The sequence below is a fragment of the Neovison vison genome, chromosome 1 (genome assembly GCF_020171115.1).
Source record: "Neovison vison isolate M4711 chromosome 1, ASM_NN_V1, whole genome shotgun sequence".
In the NCBI taxonomy this organism is placed as follows: domain Eukaryota; kingdom Metazoa; phylum Chordata; class Mammalia; order Carnivora; family Mustelidae; genus Neogale; species Neogale vison.
Window position 1 is genome coordinate 126,101,399 of NC_058091.1, and position 15,216 is coordinate 126,116,614.

Sequence of the window (15,216 nt, forward strand, 5' to 3'; positions counted from 1 at the left end):
CGAGAGGTAGAGAATGCAACTTCTCTTGTGGTACCCAACAGGTAGGTAAGTTGGGCCTTATCATTCTCCGTTTGAAATATCAAGAGATGAAGGTGCTGGACAGGACATCAGTGGAGTCTCCTATGCCTTTAGTCATACCAGTGATAGTAACTGTTATAATTTGGGAGTTCATAACTCTTTGTTAACTGTCTCTGTGTCAGGCTTTGTGAGCCACCCGTTGCCTGGTCCTGTGGCATGTTCAGTAACATGTGTCCAATAAAATAATGGGCTCTTCCTTCTCTCATGTTCTATTAAGCCGATGTTACTAAATTTTTCTCTGTGTCATACACAGTGGACCCTTGAACTGCATGGTTGAAAATCCACATATAACTTTTGACTCCCCCAAAACTTAACTATCAGCAGCTTCCTGTTAACCAGAAGCTTTACCAACCATGTAAACAGCCAATTAACACATATTTTGTATGTGATCTACTGTATTGTTACAATAAAATAAGTCGATTTAGCTTATCATTTTCCAGCTTTATTATGTGTTTGAGAGAAGCATTAGTTCCCATGTATTCTCGCCTGGTTTCTGCTGTGTTCACGGACCAACACCCGGCCGACGGGCTGCAGCCACAGTACACACAGTCCCTATGATCAGGATTAGCCTGAAGTGATGTGACGTCACTGCCCAGCCACAGTTAACTTTTGCAACTTCTCCCCACTAGAGGTCACTGTTACTTCACATTTCCAGAACACAGCCTCACTTTGTCAAGCCAAAGACACTGGACCGCTTTCAATCTAGCGGCTCTGGCTCTGTTTGCATAGAGAAATAGAACAAACAAGCAAGCTATTCACCAAACGGAAGCTACATTTCAGATAATGTGAAGATAATACAAACTGTCTTTGGAAAATTCATCAGAGACCATTTGTTTTCAAATATTTCACATTTAATTAAAAAAAATAAATTCCAGTTAAATAGTCTTCAAATAAATGTAATTTTCCTTTTCATGTTTTTGGGCAAGCTAACACATTCAGCAGATATCATGATACATAGCGGTATAACTCTGGGCAAGTGCCTGTTGTCATTAAGCCTCACTTATCTATAAAATAATTTTATTATTTTGTAATAATTATTCAAATGCATTGGACCACTGAGGATTAACTGAGATGCTGTATGAAAATTCTTAACAGGTGCCTGGGGCACAATAAACACAAGTGTTTGCAATCATTAGTACTATCCATGGAGCCAATCAGGTAGTGCTTACAAGGTTTAAGTGAGTTCTTATTTGTAAATTGCTTAGAACAGGCTCTGGAACACAATGAGGGCCACTAACGTGCTTGTTAAATAAAATGAGTAAATAAATAAACAGACCAAACTGAAAGCATAAATCCTTAAAGTCAAATGCAAACACAGCCTTGAATTCAGAAACTTACCTATATTATCGTACTAATTCAACATGCTTATTCTGGAAGGTTGGGAAGAAAATGGGGACCCAACACAGGTCACTATCCATTCTTAAATTTCTAAATAAGTACAGATTGCCAAGGGGTCCAAAGGGAGATCCTAACATAAAACGTCTCTAATACGGGGAACTCAGACTAAACAGAAAAGAGACATTTTCTACCTAAATGCGTATCCTGTGTTTACCCTTTAAATAAATAATCTTGTTTCATCAGATTCTGCCTCTTTTGGATGCGATCAGTGGGCATCAATATGTGAAATTGCTTGTGTCTTTGAGTTCCAGGTATCTACACTCCAAACCAGAGTCGTATCCTGCGACGACTATGGGACAGTCCCAGAGAATCAACAGTGTGTCTTTCCGCAGTAGAAACTCAGTAATTCTTTACTGAGTAGATTAATATAGAATATGGACACAAAGATCTAAATGACTTTGATACAGGCTGATTAACTACATTTACATTCCTGTTTCATCAAGTACATTTTTAAGGAAAACTGGCTCTTTCAAAAACAAAACAGAACAAAAACTTTGAGCATCTGGTGGTGAATAATGCTATGATTACTAGGACAGTTTGGTCCCACTGCCGTATTTTGTGCTGAGGAGCTAGGAGTTTACCCATCATTGCCTATTCATCATCAGGGCAAATGTCAATGCAGTGGAAAAGGTCAATAATTTGAATGATTATGAAAATAGTTTTGAACTTGCAGACCTCCAAAGGGTCTTAGGGTTCCCCAGGGGGTCCAGGGACATCCCTTGGAGAACTACTGGCCTAGCAGATGATGTCCCAGTGAAAGACAGTGATGAACAAGGTAAGATTCATCATGAGTTCCCCTTGCCTGTTCCATCCCCCTGTTTCTCTTTCTTGGACAATTTGGGAAAATACCAAGGGTTGCTAAGACCTTCCTTAGGGTTTAGGCTGGAATGGGTGATGATCACTTTCTGGGGCCGCACTATGATGTTATCTGAAGCACTCTCCAGAGAACTGAAGGGACATGAGTGACTCAGGGATGTGCAAAGGCCTCTGGCAGATTCTAGGAGACTTAGAAGCTCCAAATAAAATATTCAGCTCCTGCTAGTTCCTCCTCTCTTATACTCCAGTGTCCAAGGGAGCTCAGAATCAGAAACCATCCTCTAGACCAAATATATGCTAGAAGCAAAGATGTCCAAGCTAGAAGGGGACCCCTGGAATGGCAGATACTCTGGAATAGAGGGATAACACAATGCTTGTCAGAGGTTGATTATGCCCCGTCAAAACTCTGCAGTTAAAAACTCCATGGGTATACCTGCACTAGGCATTCCAGAAATAGCAGAGCAAAAGTCCATGTAGAATTGTATGGCTGGGGGCTCCTGGGACACTCAGTCGGTTAAGCATCTGACTCTTGATCTGATCTGATCTGATCTCAGGGTCATGAGATCAAGTCCTGCATGGGGCTCCCTGCTCAACAGGGAATCTGCTTGAGATTCTCTCTCTCTCTCTCTCTCCTTCTCCCCTTGCCCCTCCCCCTGCTCTCTCTCTCTCTCTCAAATAAATAGATTTTTTTTAAAGAGGACCATATGGCTGGATGTGGGGAAATGCTATTATAAAAAATTTATATTGCACAGAAGGTAGAGTCATTTCTCAAGGACACAAGAAAAAAATACATTTATGAATTAAAATATTGTCTCTGTAATTCATTTTTATACTTATCCCTCACCCCAGTTAGTTCAGATAAGCCCCAAACCGTATACTAAATAGAACAGGGAAAGCTTACAACCTTGTTCACTGCTTACATTTGGAATGCCAATGCTAGAAGCTAAAGATCAGGTAGACAAATGGAGAGGCTGGGGTCACATGCCCCTCATTCCAGCCAGGCCACTAACCTTGCTTTAGAATCTCCTGGCACCCTGCCACTGAAAGCAGCATTCAACCTGCTCTCTTACCACCTGAGCCTTCTAACTGGGCACCTTGCTGCTCTGGTGCCCAGCTCCTGAGTTGAAGCCTTGTGGGAACTGTTCATAGAGGAAGAGCCTGAGGCACGGGAAAGTTAAGAAGCAGGATGCTCCTGCCTAGAAGAGGTGGCGCCAAGGCAAATGCCAGTGGGCCTGGCTGATGGCCAGCCATCCTTCGAGGCAGGCCTGCAGGACTCGAAAAGCTGCCCTGCTCCGGGCCGGCTGAGCAAGCACCTGCCTGGGATACCTGTGTCGCTGTGTTCACATGGGACATGGCCAACACGAAGCCTTCACAGCCACCATGGAAAGAGCTGCCCACCCCTTCCATGAAAAAGTCTGGCTCTGAACAGAAGTTTTTTGTAAAGAGCTACTTGGAAAACACAGTTAGGATGGTAATTCTGCTTTTAGCTGAGAATAGTCTCTCCGTGTAATGAATCTTGGTCAAGTCCAGTTTACCTCTTTTGGGCTTTGAGTCCCCCTTTCAAAGAAGGATTTGGATGAGCTGACCACCAAGGCTCCTATCTGTCTAGGTCTAATCTCTGAGTCACAACTTCCTTGCTAGACCACAGGTCTTTAGTGTCCCATTTGTTATGAAAGTGCCACACTGACCTGGGCTCCTCAGAACCCCCGAGTGGACGAAGCCCATGAGCCATGGATTATGCTTCAGGCTTGTGCTGGGATCCAAAGGAGCACGTTATTCCTACCAAATCAAGGGACTAGCAAATCAGACGCTCTTCCCAAAGTCAAAGTTGTAAATGAGGTTGAAGTGCATGGGATGCCCCTGGGAACCGACAGTCACCTATACGCAACTGAAAGGGCCAGGGGATTAGTCACCCGATGGATGGGACGGCTCTTGACCAGTGGCAATGACCCAATGCATCACTGTTGCCCGCCTCAGTCATCTGGGTGGACAGCTCTGAGGTCATCCTACGCAGCAGTGGTGAGCCTCCCAATGTGAGCTTGTTGGGGCTTCTTTCCTTCTCTACTTCACACTCCCCAGGCCCCTACTCATACTTGTTGAGGTGAATTCCAAAAACAAACCATCTACCCACATGCTTTTGTCTCAGCTCTGCCTTCTGATGGGACCTAAAGAGCAACAATAGGGAGAACACGGGTCTAGGCGTGTAAGAAGCGCTACGTAGACCTTACTTATTATCAGTTCTCTGTGTACCCACTGTCTTGAAGGAACACTTTGAATTTCTCTGCTCTCCAAGGCTGTCTGCTCATCACCAGTTTCCCTGGTCTTTGTTATTGCCACTACACAGTGAGCAGAAAATGAGAAATAGATTTGAAAGTACCAGGTAGCACAGAGCAAAAAACCGGAACTAGCCTCCTGAGTCTAGGAGTCCAGAGGCTAATGTGAGATCACCTCATCATTAGGGATTTGGGGTGATTTTAGATTGTACACTAATAAACCATTTTTAAAAGTGTATGTGTGTGTGTTATTATGTCTTTGAAAATCTAGAATAAACATATCAAAACCATGATTTCACTCTATTGTTGCTTTCACTAAAATTTTTTAATTGACTTGATATGTGAAAATAGTAATCGATAGGGGTTGAAGTAGTGAAACCTATGAAGGTGGACTGAAAACCTGAAGTCTGAGAAATTCTAACAGCTCAACATGCTTTCACAACCCCAACGTTTGAGGTGAATTTCATTAGCAAGTACGTTAAGCATGTTCTTACTTAAGAGCAAAGACTTGATTTGCAATATTTATATTTTTTATTATATTGCTTTAACTTTTAAAGAAAATAAGATTTTTTTCTCATATTACACTGAATAACATAAAACTCTTATCATTTTAATTATTCTGAGAACCTGAAATGACACAAACAATATGACTCCTCTGTGTGTTTGGTTTAGGACACCCAGAGCTTTACATAGGCAAGCATTTGTACTCAATGTATTAGAAAAATCTTTCAACTCCTTTATGTTCTATGGATATCCCTATACCTGCATGCCAATGCTATGTTTTATGTCCTATGGATACTGAGTACACTAACATCACAAGTATGATCTCCTGATGCCTTTGGAAAAGGCAGTTCCTAAAACTTCTGTGCTTTTAGATATTTCTAAGACAATAGGTTGTCCATATTTCCAAATAACCATTAGCAATGGGGAGAGAAAAGCAGTAAGATACGTTATAAAAATCTAACTTAAGAGACATTTTCTTTACAACTAAAAAGTTGCAAAAACTCCTTGAAATACATTCCCACAACATTCCCAATTAGCACATATATCTTGCTGACCTTGTCATTGGGAAATAGTATGAAGGCTACATTCTGAGAGCTTGGGTGAATAACTCATTTTTTTCCATATAGAAGATGAAAACCCTCATGGTATTTCCCATAGGAGATGTGTTAAGCAGCCAAAAATGAGTAATGCTTGGACAACACTGACCGAGTCTGAAAACACAGACCTAATGGTGACACTAGGTCAGATCCAAAGAGACTTAGAATGTTTTATGCTCTCACTAAAAAAAAAAAAAAAAAAAAAAAAAAAAAGAGAAGAAGTCTGTTCCTACCTATCTATCTTTCTCCCATCTCTTTTACCTTGTCCTCAACAAAGATAGATCAGATAATAAACCATTCCAAGGTTTGGCAATTCCTCTGAAAGTGAACTTAACGGTCCCCGAAATACTGACTGTGTCAGGGTCCCCTGGAAAGGGAGCCGTTATGAAAGTCCAATGCCTGGAGCTCTCAGTCCTCCAACACCATCAGGATGCTGAGGGGGCAGTTCCTTGTTGAATAAATATAAAGAAGCCATCTACATGCAGGTATAGGGACAGGGATATATGCCCAACTCCCCTGGAGAAATTTTTTTAACTGTAAATCATGCATTCTCAACAAGGACAGTATCACCCCCCAAAGGGGTAATATTGTTTCTTTAGGTGGGGTGGAAAAAAAGTATTCCTTTTAAGTATAAAGCACAGACATACCTGTAATACATAAGAATGTATACTGTATATCTGTGGTGTTAAGATTTCATGGGAGGGGTGCTCCTGGGTGGCTCAGTGGGTTAAGCCTCTGCCTTCAACCCAGGTCATGATCTCAGGGTCCTGAGATTGAGCCCCGCATCATGATCTTTGCTCAGTGGGGAGCCTGCTTCCCCCACCCCATCTCCACCTGCCTTTCTGCCTACTTGTGATCTCTCTCTCTCTGTCAAATAAATAAATAAAATATTCTTTTTAAAAAAAAGATTTAATGGGAGGGGTTTCACTAGGGGGAGAAAAACCTAAAAGCTCTGTACAGAGAGTAGATGGTGATCAGGCAAAGTGGAGGGACATTGCTGTACATCCCCTTCCTGGGAACCAGGCTTGTTTCTGTAGTCTCTTCCAAACAGTTTTATACTGTCATTAAAATAATGTATCTTATACTAATTGATAAAAGAATTAAATTTGTGGAAAGAGCTCTTTTCCCAGACGCAAATACCCTCTCTTGGGAGGTGCTAAAATCCTTAGAATCTGAATTATTTCTCTTCTTTCAGAATTGGGCTATTCTCCTGAGTGAATTCCATTCCTGGAATAGCTGCGGCATCACGTGAGAGGCATTATCTGGCAACGGTTCCAAAGAAAGAGCATATAGGCTGGGCAAGCTGGCTCCCCGAGGGGGCTCCCCCAGGAGAGGTGGCCACCCTTCATGTGCTGCTTTCACCATAGACATGATAAAGGGGACAGAGTTTTGCTCTCGTGTCATTTTATTTTCATAATTAATTCATATGTGTAGTATGGGAATGGAGAGCCATTGACATTATTTAGCTCTGAAAACAAAAATAGCTCACCGACTTGAACATGCAGCAGGAACGGCTGCTTTGAGGTTCCCCGAAAGTTGGTGCAAGTGTGTGGAATGTTGAAATGTGCCACATGCCACTATTATTATCCCAACCCCTCCGAAGGCGGGAGTCTTAGGCAAGGATTAAGACGGGGCATGCATTCCGTCTCCTTTGGCAAGCACCGCTCCCTGGTTGGAAATAGCACAGTAAATAGAACAGTAAAATGAATCTTAGTGAAAAGCGATGTTACTACCTGCGTCTCCTCCAGAGCAGGAGACTGTCTGTGGCCTCCCCGTGTCATCACGGACTGGAACACACGCCAGAGTAAGGAAGACGAGATAAGACACGCGCTACCTACAATCCAGACGTCTTTTCTTCTAAGTGCTAAATCCATTCTCGGGGAGCGGCTATGGAAGCCACTTGGCTTATACGCTCCTTCCCTCGCCTGATCTAGCACGACGAGCGCGTTCCCAAGCACACGCTTGTTTACGTGCCTGTTCCTGAGGTGCCCGATGGCAGAGGGTTCTCGCGGGGTCCTGCGATCTGTGTTTCCAGCTACACGATCAACAGACAATCTGTCTCTTGAAAAGGAAAAATAGGATGGCCTGCATGACAGATCTGAAACAGGTGTAGAGGCAGGGACAGACCCGCCGGTGACAAGGGACACCAACGTGAATGCACTTGTCCCCAGTTCAAGGACGATTAACACCACAGAAACGGGCCTCTGGCTCATTGGCTGGGCCACCGCCAGGGAGCGTTCTCCGTTCTCCTGCCCTTCGGAGCAAAGGAGCAAAGAGATGCGTGTAGGGAAAATCAATTTTAAAAATCACAAAACGTCTGCCCTCGGCCGTGGTATTTTGATATCCACGTCAGTCATTCTGAGCACCGCTGGTGGTATAATTTCACAGTGGTTAGTCAGGAAATGCCATCTGCTATTAAGCACACCAACTGCAATCAACATAGGGAGATCCACGCTTTGCTCCAACCCACTCAGTGGTATTCACATCCTGTCGGTAAATATTTTTTGTTTGGCCTTTGGAGCCTGTGTAGCAGGCATTTAAGATGCTGCCTCTGGTAGAGTCATCCTTATTTCTACCTCCACAGCTCTGCCTCACTCCCCTGGTTGGGACCGTGCCTTTCAGATGGAGGATGGGAACAGGGTTCTACAGAAAGGCAGCGGGTGGGAGGGAGAGCAAAGGACAAGGAGGGAAACATAGATAACCTTGGGCATAGAAAGTAGACATATGTTTCATAAGCGGGAGTAGGCAAAGGGAGGCAGACAGAACCAATAGGGAGATTAGAACCCTGCTTGTATGGCCCTTTTGTTTTTTATTAAACAAGTGTGTGCACGCACGTGTGTGTGTGTGTGTGTGTGTGTGTGTGTATTCAACAGTAAATTATATCTAAGACAAGTATAGCAAGGGGCTATTCATCTAGGTAATAAGAAACTAACCAAAGAAGAAAACTTGGACTTGATTCTACAAAAATGATGCTAATTACAGTTATGAGAGTCATTTACCATCTACGAGTTAATAGTATCATATAATATAATGTAACAGTATAATATAACAGTCGCTACTGAACTCATCCCTTGTATGGAGCAGATTAATTTTTTTGTGTTTTACTTTATTTCAACACCATAGTATGTAGGTTTAGACCTTGTTTGTTATGGCATCTCTGCTATAAGCTTTTTTAAAGTTCTGCATTATTTAGGTGATTTTGAACCATCCTCTAGAAATAATGCAATGAGAAAAGTCACTAGAAAACAGAATAAAAAGGGAAGTAGAAAAAGAAAGTAAGCAAACCATAGGAGAAAAGTAAAATATGTGGCATTTGACAAATTCAACAAAAAATAAAGTAGAGGAAAAGAAAAAGGATAGTTAAAATTAATCTAGTGGAGGAGAAGTAAGTGAAATAGAAAAACTTGGTTAAGATAAGGGGGAAATAAAGGAATCTGAGCGTAACCAGCCTGGACTAGGGAGCAAAGACCTTTCCAGAAAGAAATTGTACTTCACACCTTCCAAACAAAGCTTCCACATCACTAGAGTATTCGAAATTCAGAGTAAATTATTTCCAGTGCATCACAGTGACATTTTCTACTGTGATTAGCAATGCTAATCTTCTAAAAAGAGAAGGAATAAAAAGAGAAAGGAGAATAAATTTTCTTCACTGCCGGTACATTATGGCAAGCATTTTTTTTAGACCATCCCTAAAGAGTGACAACTGATATTGTAAAGATTTACTGTGGCCCCAGCAGAAGATGGAGACATGTCGGTGTAGCTCTGTCTGCAGACCTGCAGACATCTGAGCTGCTGGCAAGCCCTTCTCCACCCACCCACAGCCAGGGCCCGCTGCCTATCCTGGCACCCACTGACTGGGCTGGCCAGGGCCTCCAGGACTATGACCTTGGCAGCCACAGAAAGAAGAGCTCTGTGTCTCCCCTTCATGTTCCATCCCACTGCCAGAGGGCCCGAGAGAGAGAGACAGGGAAATTTATTGCTGACATCTCTGGGCCCTTCGCCATTAACAAAGAAGAAGCTGAATGGGACTTATGGAGCTTCCAGCCACTCCTTTCCACCTTCTTCGTGGCGTTGACTGCTGGATTGAGGCCAGGAAGCCCGGGTGAGACGCAGGACATCAGACCAAGTGCTAAGGACGCTCCTTTCTGAGGAGCAACATTCTCAAGCTCTTCCTCAAAAATATCCTAAAATATTTAATGCTCCGATCATTTGATTTCAAATATCCTGAAGCAGTTTATCATGAAAACAATTCTTCCTTAAAACATTTCTGTTCCAGTTTAGCACCCCCTCACTCTTCAAAGATAATTCCTACTTCTAAAAATTACACCACAGAACCCAGAGAAAAACAGTTCTAGAAAAATAATCGAATTCATATAAACTATTACCAGTAGCTGGTTATTTCAAAGTTATCCAATAAGATTGTTTAGTCTTCTCTGTCCTAGAGAAATTAATGAACAGAAAAAGGAAGCCTTCTGTTTATTCATTTTGCATCAAAACAGCCCTAAGGAGGAAGTCCTTCATATGGGACTTCCATTTAGTCCGTGGAAATTTCTTTTCTCAAGAGACCTAAGTTTCAACCCAACTCATTTCTTTTCTCCAGCACATTTTATCATTCCATACTCACTGACAGTGAGAAGACTTTTCTGCCCTAGTTACTTAATGGCCCTGCTTCATTGTCCGTGACACAGTTAGAAATGCCCTCCCTATCTGAACAGTGTTCTTAAGAACAGTAGTTGGACAAAGGATGTTTCCCAATCCTACCTATAAGAACCACCTTTTCTGATCTAAAATACTCATTCCTAGCCTTCAGCCAGAATGCAGAATTCACTCCCACAGATCTGTTCATTCCACAGACATTTTGGGGACCTCTTCTGTGCTAGTTACCAGGAAAGTCCTAGCACGATTGATTCAAGGTCTTGACCTTGAAGAGCACTGTTGAGAGAAAGGTGACAGACATTCAAAACAATAGCATATGCTAGAAGAAAGGCACAGGCACCATGCTGTGAGGCCAACCCTGGGCCAGGAACTGCACTTCCAGGGATCCATGAGTGGGACTGACTGAGCTAAGAGAGGAGAGGAGACTGCTGCTGGATGACATTTCTCAAATGTTTATCATGATGACAGACACTGTGCTAAGTGCTTTATATACATTATCACACTTAGCTTCCTCAACAGTCATCAACCCATTACTCTGATGAGGCAGCATCTTGGCTGAGGTTATGAACTTGCCAAAGATCAAGTAGTCAGAATCAGGCTCAGGACCTCATTGTGCACATCTGAGGACCCAGGCATAGCCTTCAGGGAAGGTTTGCTTGTCCCCATCACTGACTGTCACCGTCAACAGTTATGCCACCCATGCTGTGAGGAACTCAAAGTCTTGAGAAAATTAGAAACTCTTCTACAGAGCAACTGTGCCCCTCATAGTGCTTCTCTGAATTTCACACCCAGATCCATCCTTGTAATTGATCCTGCTCAAGAAATGTGTGTTTCCAGAAGTTCTCATTCATAACGTCTAAGCCACTAACCACAATGAAGAGAAGCCTGCTAGTAGAGATGCACATTCAAAGGCATCTACTTACCAAACTCAGGTGTATAATCTACAACACATAATCCTCAGGGAAACACAACGAAAAATGTTTTAACCATAAAATTTCCTTAATTCTTCACACAAGCGACAAAAATAGAATTTGAGGAGTCTGTTAAATGGCTACATTTACTGATTCATGTAAAAATAGATAAAGTAGAACTGATACTTCTTACTAGACTAATTTACCACATAATTACCTCATTCTTTCCAGATCTTGTGTCCTGTTCACTAGAACTTTCTTCCAGAAAACATTTCACTTTCTCAACCTTTTCCATGCAGTGGAAGAAGGCCATTTTCTCCAGTTCGTTACTGTTATAACATGTGTTGATTTCTTCCAGCCTCTTCACTTTTAACATCTTGGTGGTGAGTCCGATTAAGTTACTGTCTGGAGTGTGGTTTTCATCTCCCTCTGTCTCTGATTTGTAAATTAAGACACAATCATGAGCTTTGAGCGTGCCTTCCTCTTGACTGTTAAAAAGAAAAAAAAAAAAAGGAAACAAAGTTCTCATCACTTACTCACATATTTGACTTTTGAAGAAAATGACCAGTGAGAATTTCGAAGTCCCTTCTATTTAAACTGAAAAGAAGATCCAAAATTAGGAAGAGAAATGCCAATGTTAATATCAAGTTTCAAATGCTGGAACTTTGAAAGAAAAAAAAGGGTTTTTTCCCCCACCTTTTCCTACAAAAGCAAACAGTAAAAGGCAACCTTCAGTTTCCCTGGGTGACTGTGTCCCTCATTATATAAAATAAGATTTATATCAAGTGACCAATTTAAATATAGAATATAAAATCTCGTTGGGGCTAACTGGGATTGCAGATTTCGCTCCTCCCATTCCGGCGGGAAGGGCTTCTTCCTGTGTGAGGGGATCTCTCATCCTTTTCCTGGGGGACTTTTGTCCATCTGGGGAGTGATCTCCACCAGATGCCTCAATTCCAGAGCTCTTCTCTGTTTACACCAGAACTGCTTATTTTAAAAATGAAGTTTCCTTACAGCCTTCTCACACAGATAAGATACCTAGATAGTTTTCTTCGCATTGTCATTAACTGCTAGGTATCAAGGAATGCAAATCGTTGTGCTTTCCTTGAAATACTTTCATTACAAATTAAGTAATACACATAATACCGCTCTGATACTAGAGATCTACACATAGTATGTGTCCACATACTTGATGTATAGGGGTTTGGGGAGAGATTGGTTGGAATTTGCAGCGGTTTCTCACCGCTGATTGCTGAGGCCCCCTGCTGGACGTTTTCTGAAAATTACTTCCAGCTTTTTCTCAAATTTAAAATCACCTGCAATTATCTCCACAAAACTTCATTTTTCATTCTCTGAACTCAGATAGTAAAATTCATATATACCTTGAGTTCCAAATTATTAAAAATCCAATGCTCTGTGAAATTCTTCTTAGACACAAAGACCTTACTTCAAACACTCTGAAATGTAAGTAGTACCAACCAGAGTTCTCTACAATACATTATAGATCAATACTAGCATTCCTTCAAATTGCCCTGAAAAAAAATTATTAAAATAAGGAGGCAGATGCATGGCTATTTCTAAGGCAAACTATGACTTGTATACAATATGTAGCTGTAGATGGTACTCAGGTTGAATCAGGAAGCCACATAAAAACTAACATATTAAAAAGAAAACAGGTCCAAGATATAACAATTTTGCAAAGAAATAATAAATGTTAAGCTCTACCTGAAGTTTGGTACAACCTGTTGTTTAAGGCAATATGGAAAGAGGAGATGCAAGAGGTTATAACAATTACTTAAAATACAGTAATTACCATGTATAGGAGGACATCCTAGGGTCTGAACCACTCCAAGTGCAGAGTACAATTTCCGGCAGATAAAAGGAAGTTTTGCAGAATTCAAGATGACTACCAATTCTCTGGTAAAAGTCTTTACTCTCAGTTGGTGTAAGTCTTCTGAAAAGACAAGTGTCCACTCTGAAAGGAAGTATCCTCTCTCTCAAATGCCACTTTGAGCCCCTGTTTAAACTAATATGGTCCTTGATCTCATGTTGCTCAGCTGTTGCCTTCTTAGTCAGAAGGGGAAGAACATTAATTTTAGACACCAGGCTTTTCAAGGCCAATGGCTCCATTTCAGAGGTCAGGTAAGGAGAGGATGTACTGGGAACAGTGGATGAAATATCACCTTCACCTTTTCTTCTCATCAGTGTGGCAATACTCTCAGAATTACCAAGGACCATTTGCTTTGGCGATCAGATGCCCTGCTCTCATGCCCCTTTTAGACTCATGATGATTTAAGTGCTCATTCCCAGCCAAGAGGATTCTGGGTGTGGGAATCCTACAGCCACCTTTGTTTGGCCATGTGACACATAGAACATACATAACTGGAATAGGAGACATCTTTTGAAAACACAGCAAGTTTTGGTTTTCTCAGTGCTTAAATTGATTTGCCATATCTCCAACTGCTTCCAGCTCTAGGAAAGGTCAACTGTTTAGGCATCCACAGAGTTGCAAAAACAAGAATGAATTTTCATAAATTCTCCTTACAAAGAACACTGTGACTTTACCCCCCATTGTCTGTCACAGGGTAAGAAGAGGGAATCTAGTGCAAACAACCCACCTGCATGATCCAACCCACCTACATGATCCCACCTACATGATCCAGGAGCGTATCTCTGGATTTAGTTAAGTGGCATAAAACCTCAACTACCCGAGCTCGTAATACAGACAATCGTACAATTCTTCAAGACCCAGAAATCATCTTCTTCTTTGGAGCCTTAGCTGACCCCTGCACTCCCCACACCAACACCAGCCTCTAGAGTTCTCTTGTTTTTCCAAAAGAAAAAAATTTCTTATTCTTAACTCAGATCATTGTGCTCCATATAATATAAAAATACATTTCCATTTTGAGTAGCATATAAGGAATAGTAGCAAGATCTTTAAAAAGGAAAACTTTAGGTGTTTTTCTAGGATTAGAGAACTTTGTTCTTTAGGAGGAGTAACTAAACAAAACTAGGTATTTGCTAAAGGTAAATTATTTAACAAAATTGTTGCGAAAAGAGTGAACTAATTTGAGGTTACCAATTTTGCTTGGACTAGTTAAATCGTGAAAAAAGTGATAAAGTGATAAAATGACAAATCCCCTGCCCAAAGGCAACGTGTATGGCCTTCTGCTGATTTGACCATAACTTCCATCCAGACCATCCATATAGGATCAAATCTTCCATCCCCTCAGTCCAGCAAACCAGGTACAGGATCCAATGAACCAGAAAACAGCAAGATCTGCTCCTTTGCTTTTTCTTTTAATAAGTTGTTTTATTTTAGGGTAGTTTGAGATCTACAGAAAAGGTGAAAAGTGAAAAGATAGCACGGAGAGATTCCACATGCCCTCTTGTATACGCAATTTCCCCTATGGTTAACATTCGACACCTGTCACAGTTAATGAACCAATGCTGATATGAAACCATGTTTCATTCAGAGTTAATGAGGTTTTCCCTTATGTCCCTTTTCTGTGTCAGAATCTCATCTAGGAATTTTCATTCCATTTAAAGCCACCAGAATTTGTGATGGATTGGATCTGGGGTGGGAAAGGAAGATGATAGACAAGGATGACTTTTCCATTTTTTTCCTGCGCATTTGAAGGTCAGAGTAGACATTAACTAAGATGGAGAAGGGCATGGCGGGGGGGACAATTTTGGGGGTGGATGATCAGGAGCTCAGCTTTTGACAGGTCCATTGGACATTTAAGTTGAATAGGTTGTGAAATGGAAATCTCAACTTCAGGGAAGAAGTCCAGATTGGAGATATAAATTTGGAAGTCATCACATGTAGATAGTTCTATGCACAATATGTATTTGATGGATATTTGTTGATTAATAACTAGAGAGAAGCTTTTAAATTATGTCTATCATAAAAAAGGAAAACTCAATTAAAACAATCTGTGCTACCTGTCTTCTAAAATTAGATGACAATCCAGTTCCTGCTAT

General features: G+C 41.5%; 1 protein-coding gene across 1 annotated transcript in view; it reads right to left on the bottom strand.

Annotated features, from left to right (window-relative positions):
- MYLK4 (myosin light chain kinase family member 4) overlaps window positions 1-11,623 on the bottom strand; it is a 72,938-nt gene extending 61,315 nt beyond the window's left edge. Inside the window, exon 1 of the mRNA XM_044250232.1 lies at window positions 11,450-11,623. Coding sequence (XP_044106167.1) covers window positions 11,450-11,608 — 159 coding nt within the window. The 5' untranslated portion in view covers window positions 11,609-11,623. The remainder of the gene's footprint in view (window positions 1-11,449) is intronic.
- Between the last annotated feature and the right edge of the window lie 3,593 nt (window positions 11,624-15,216).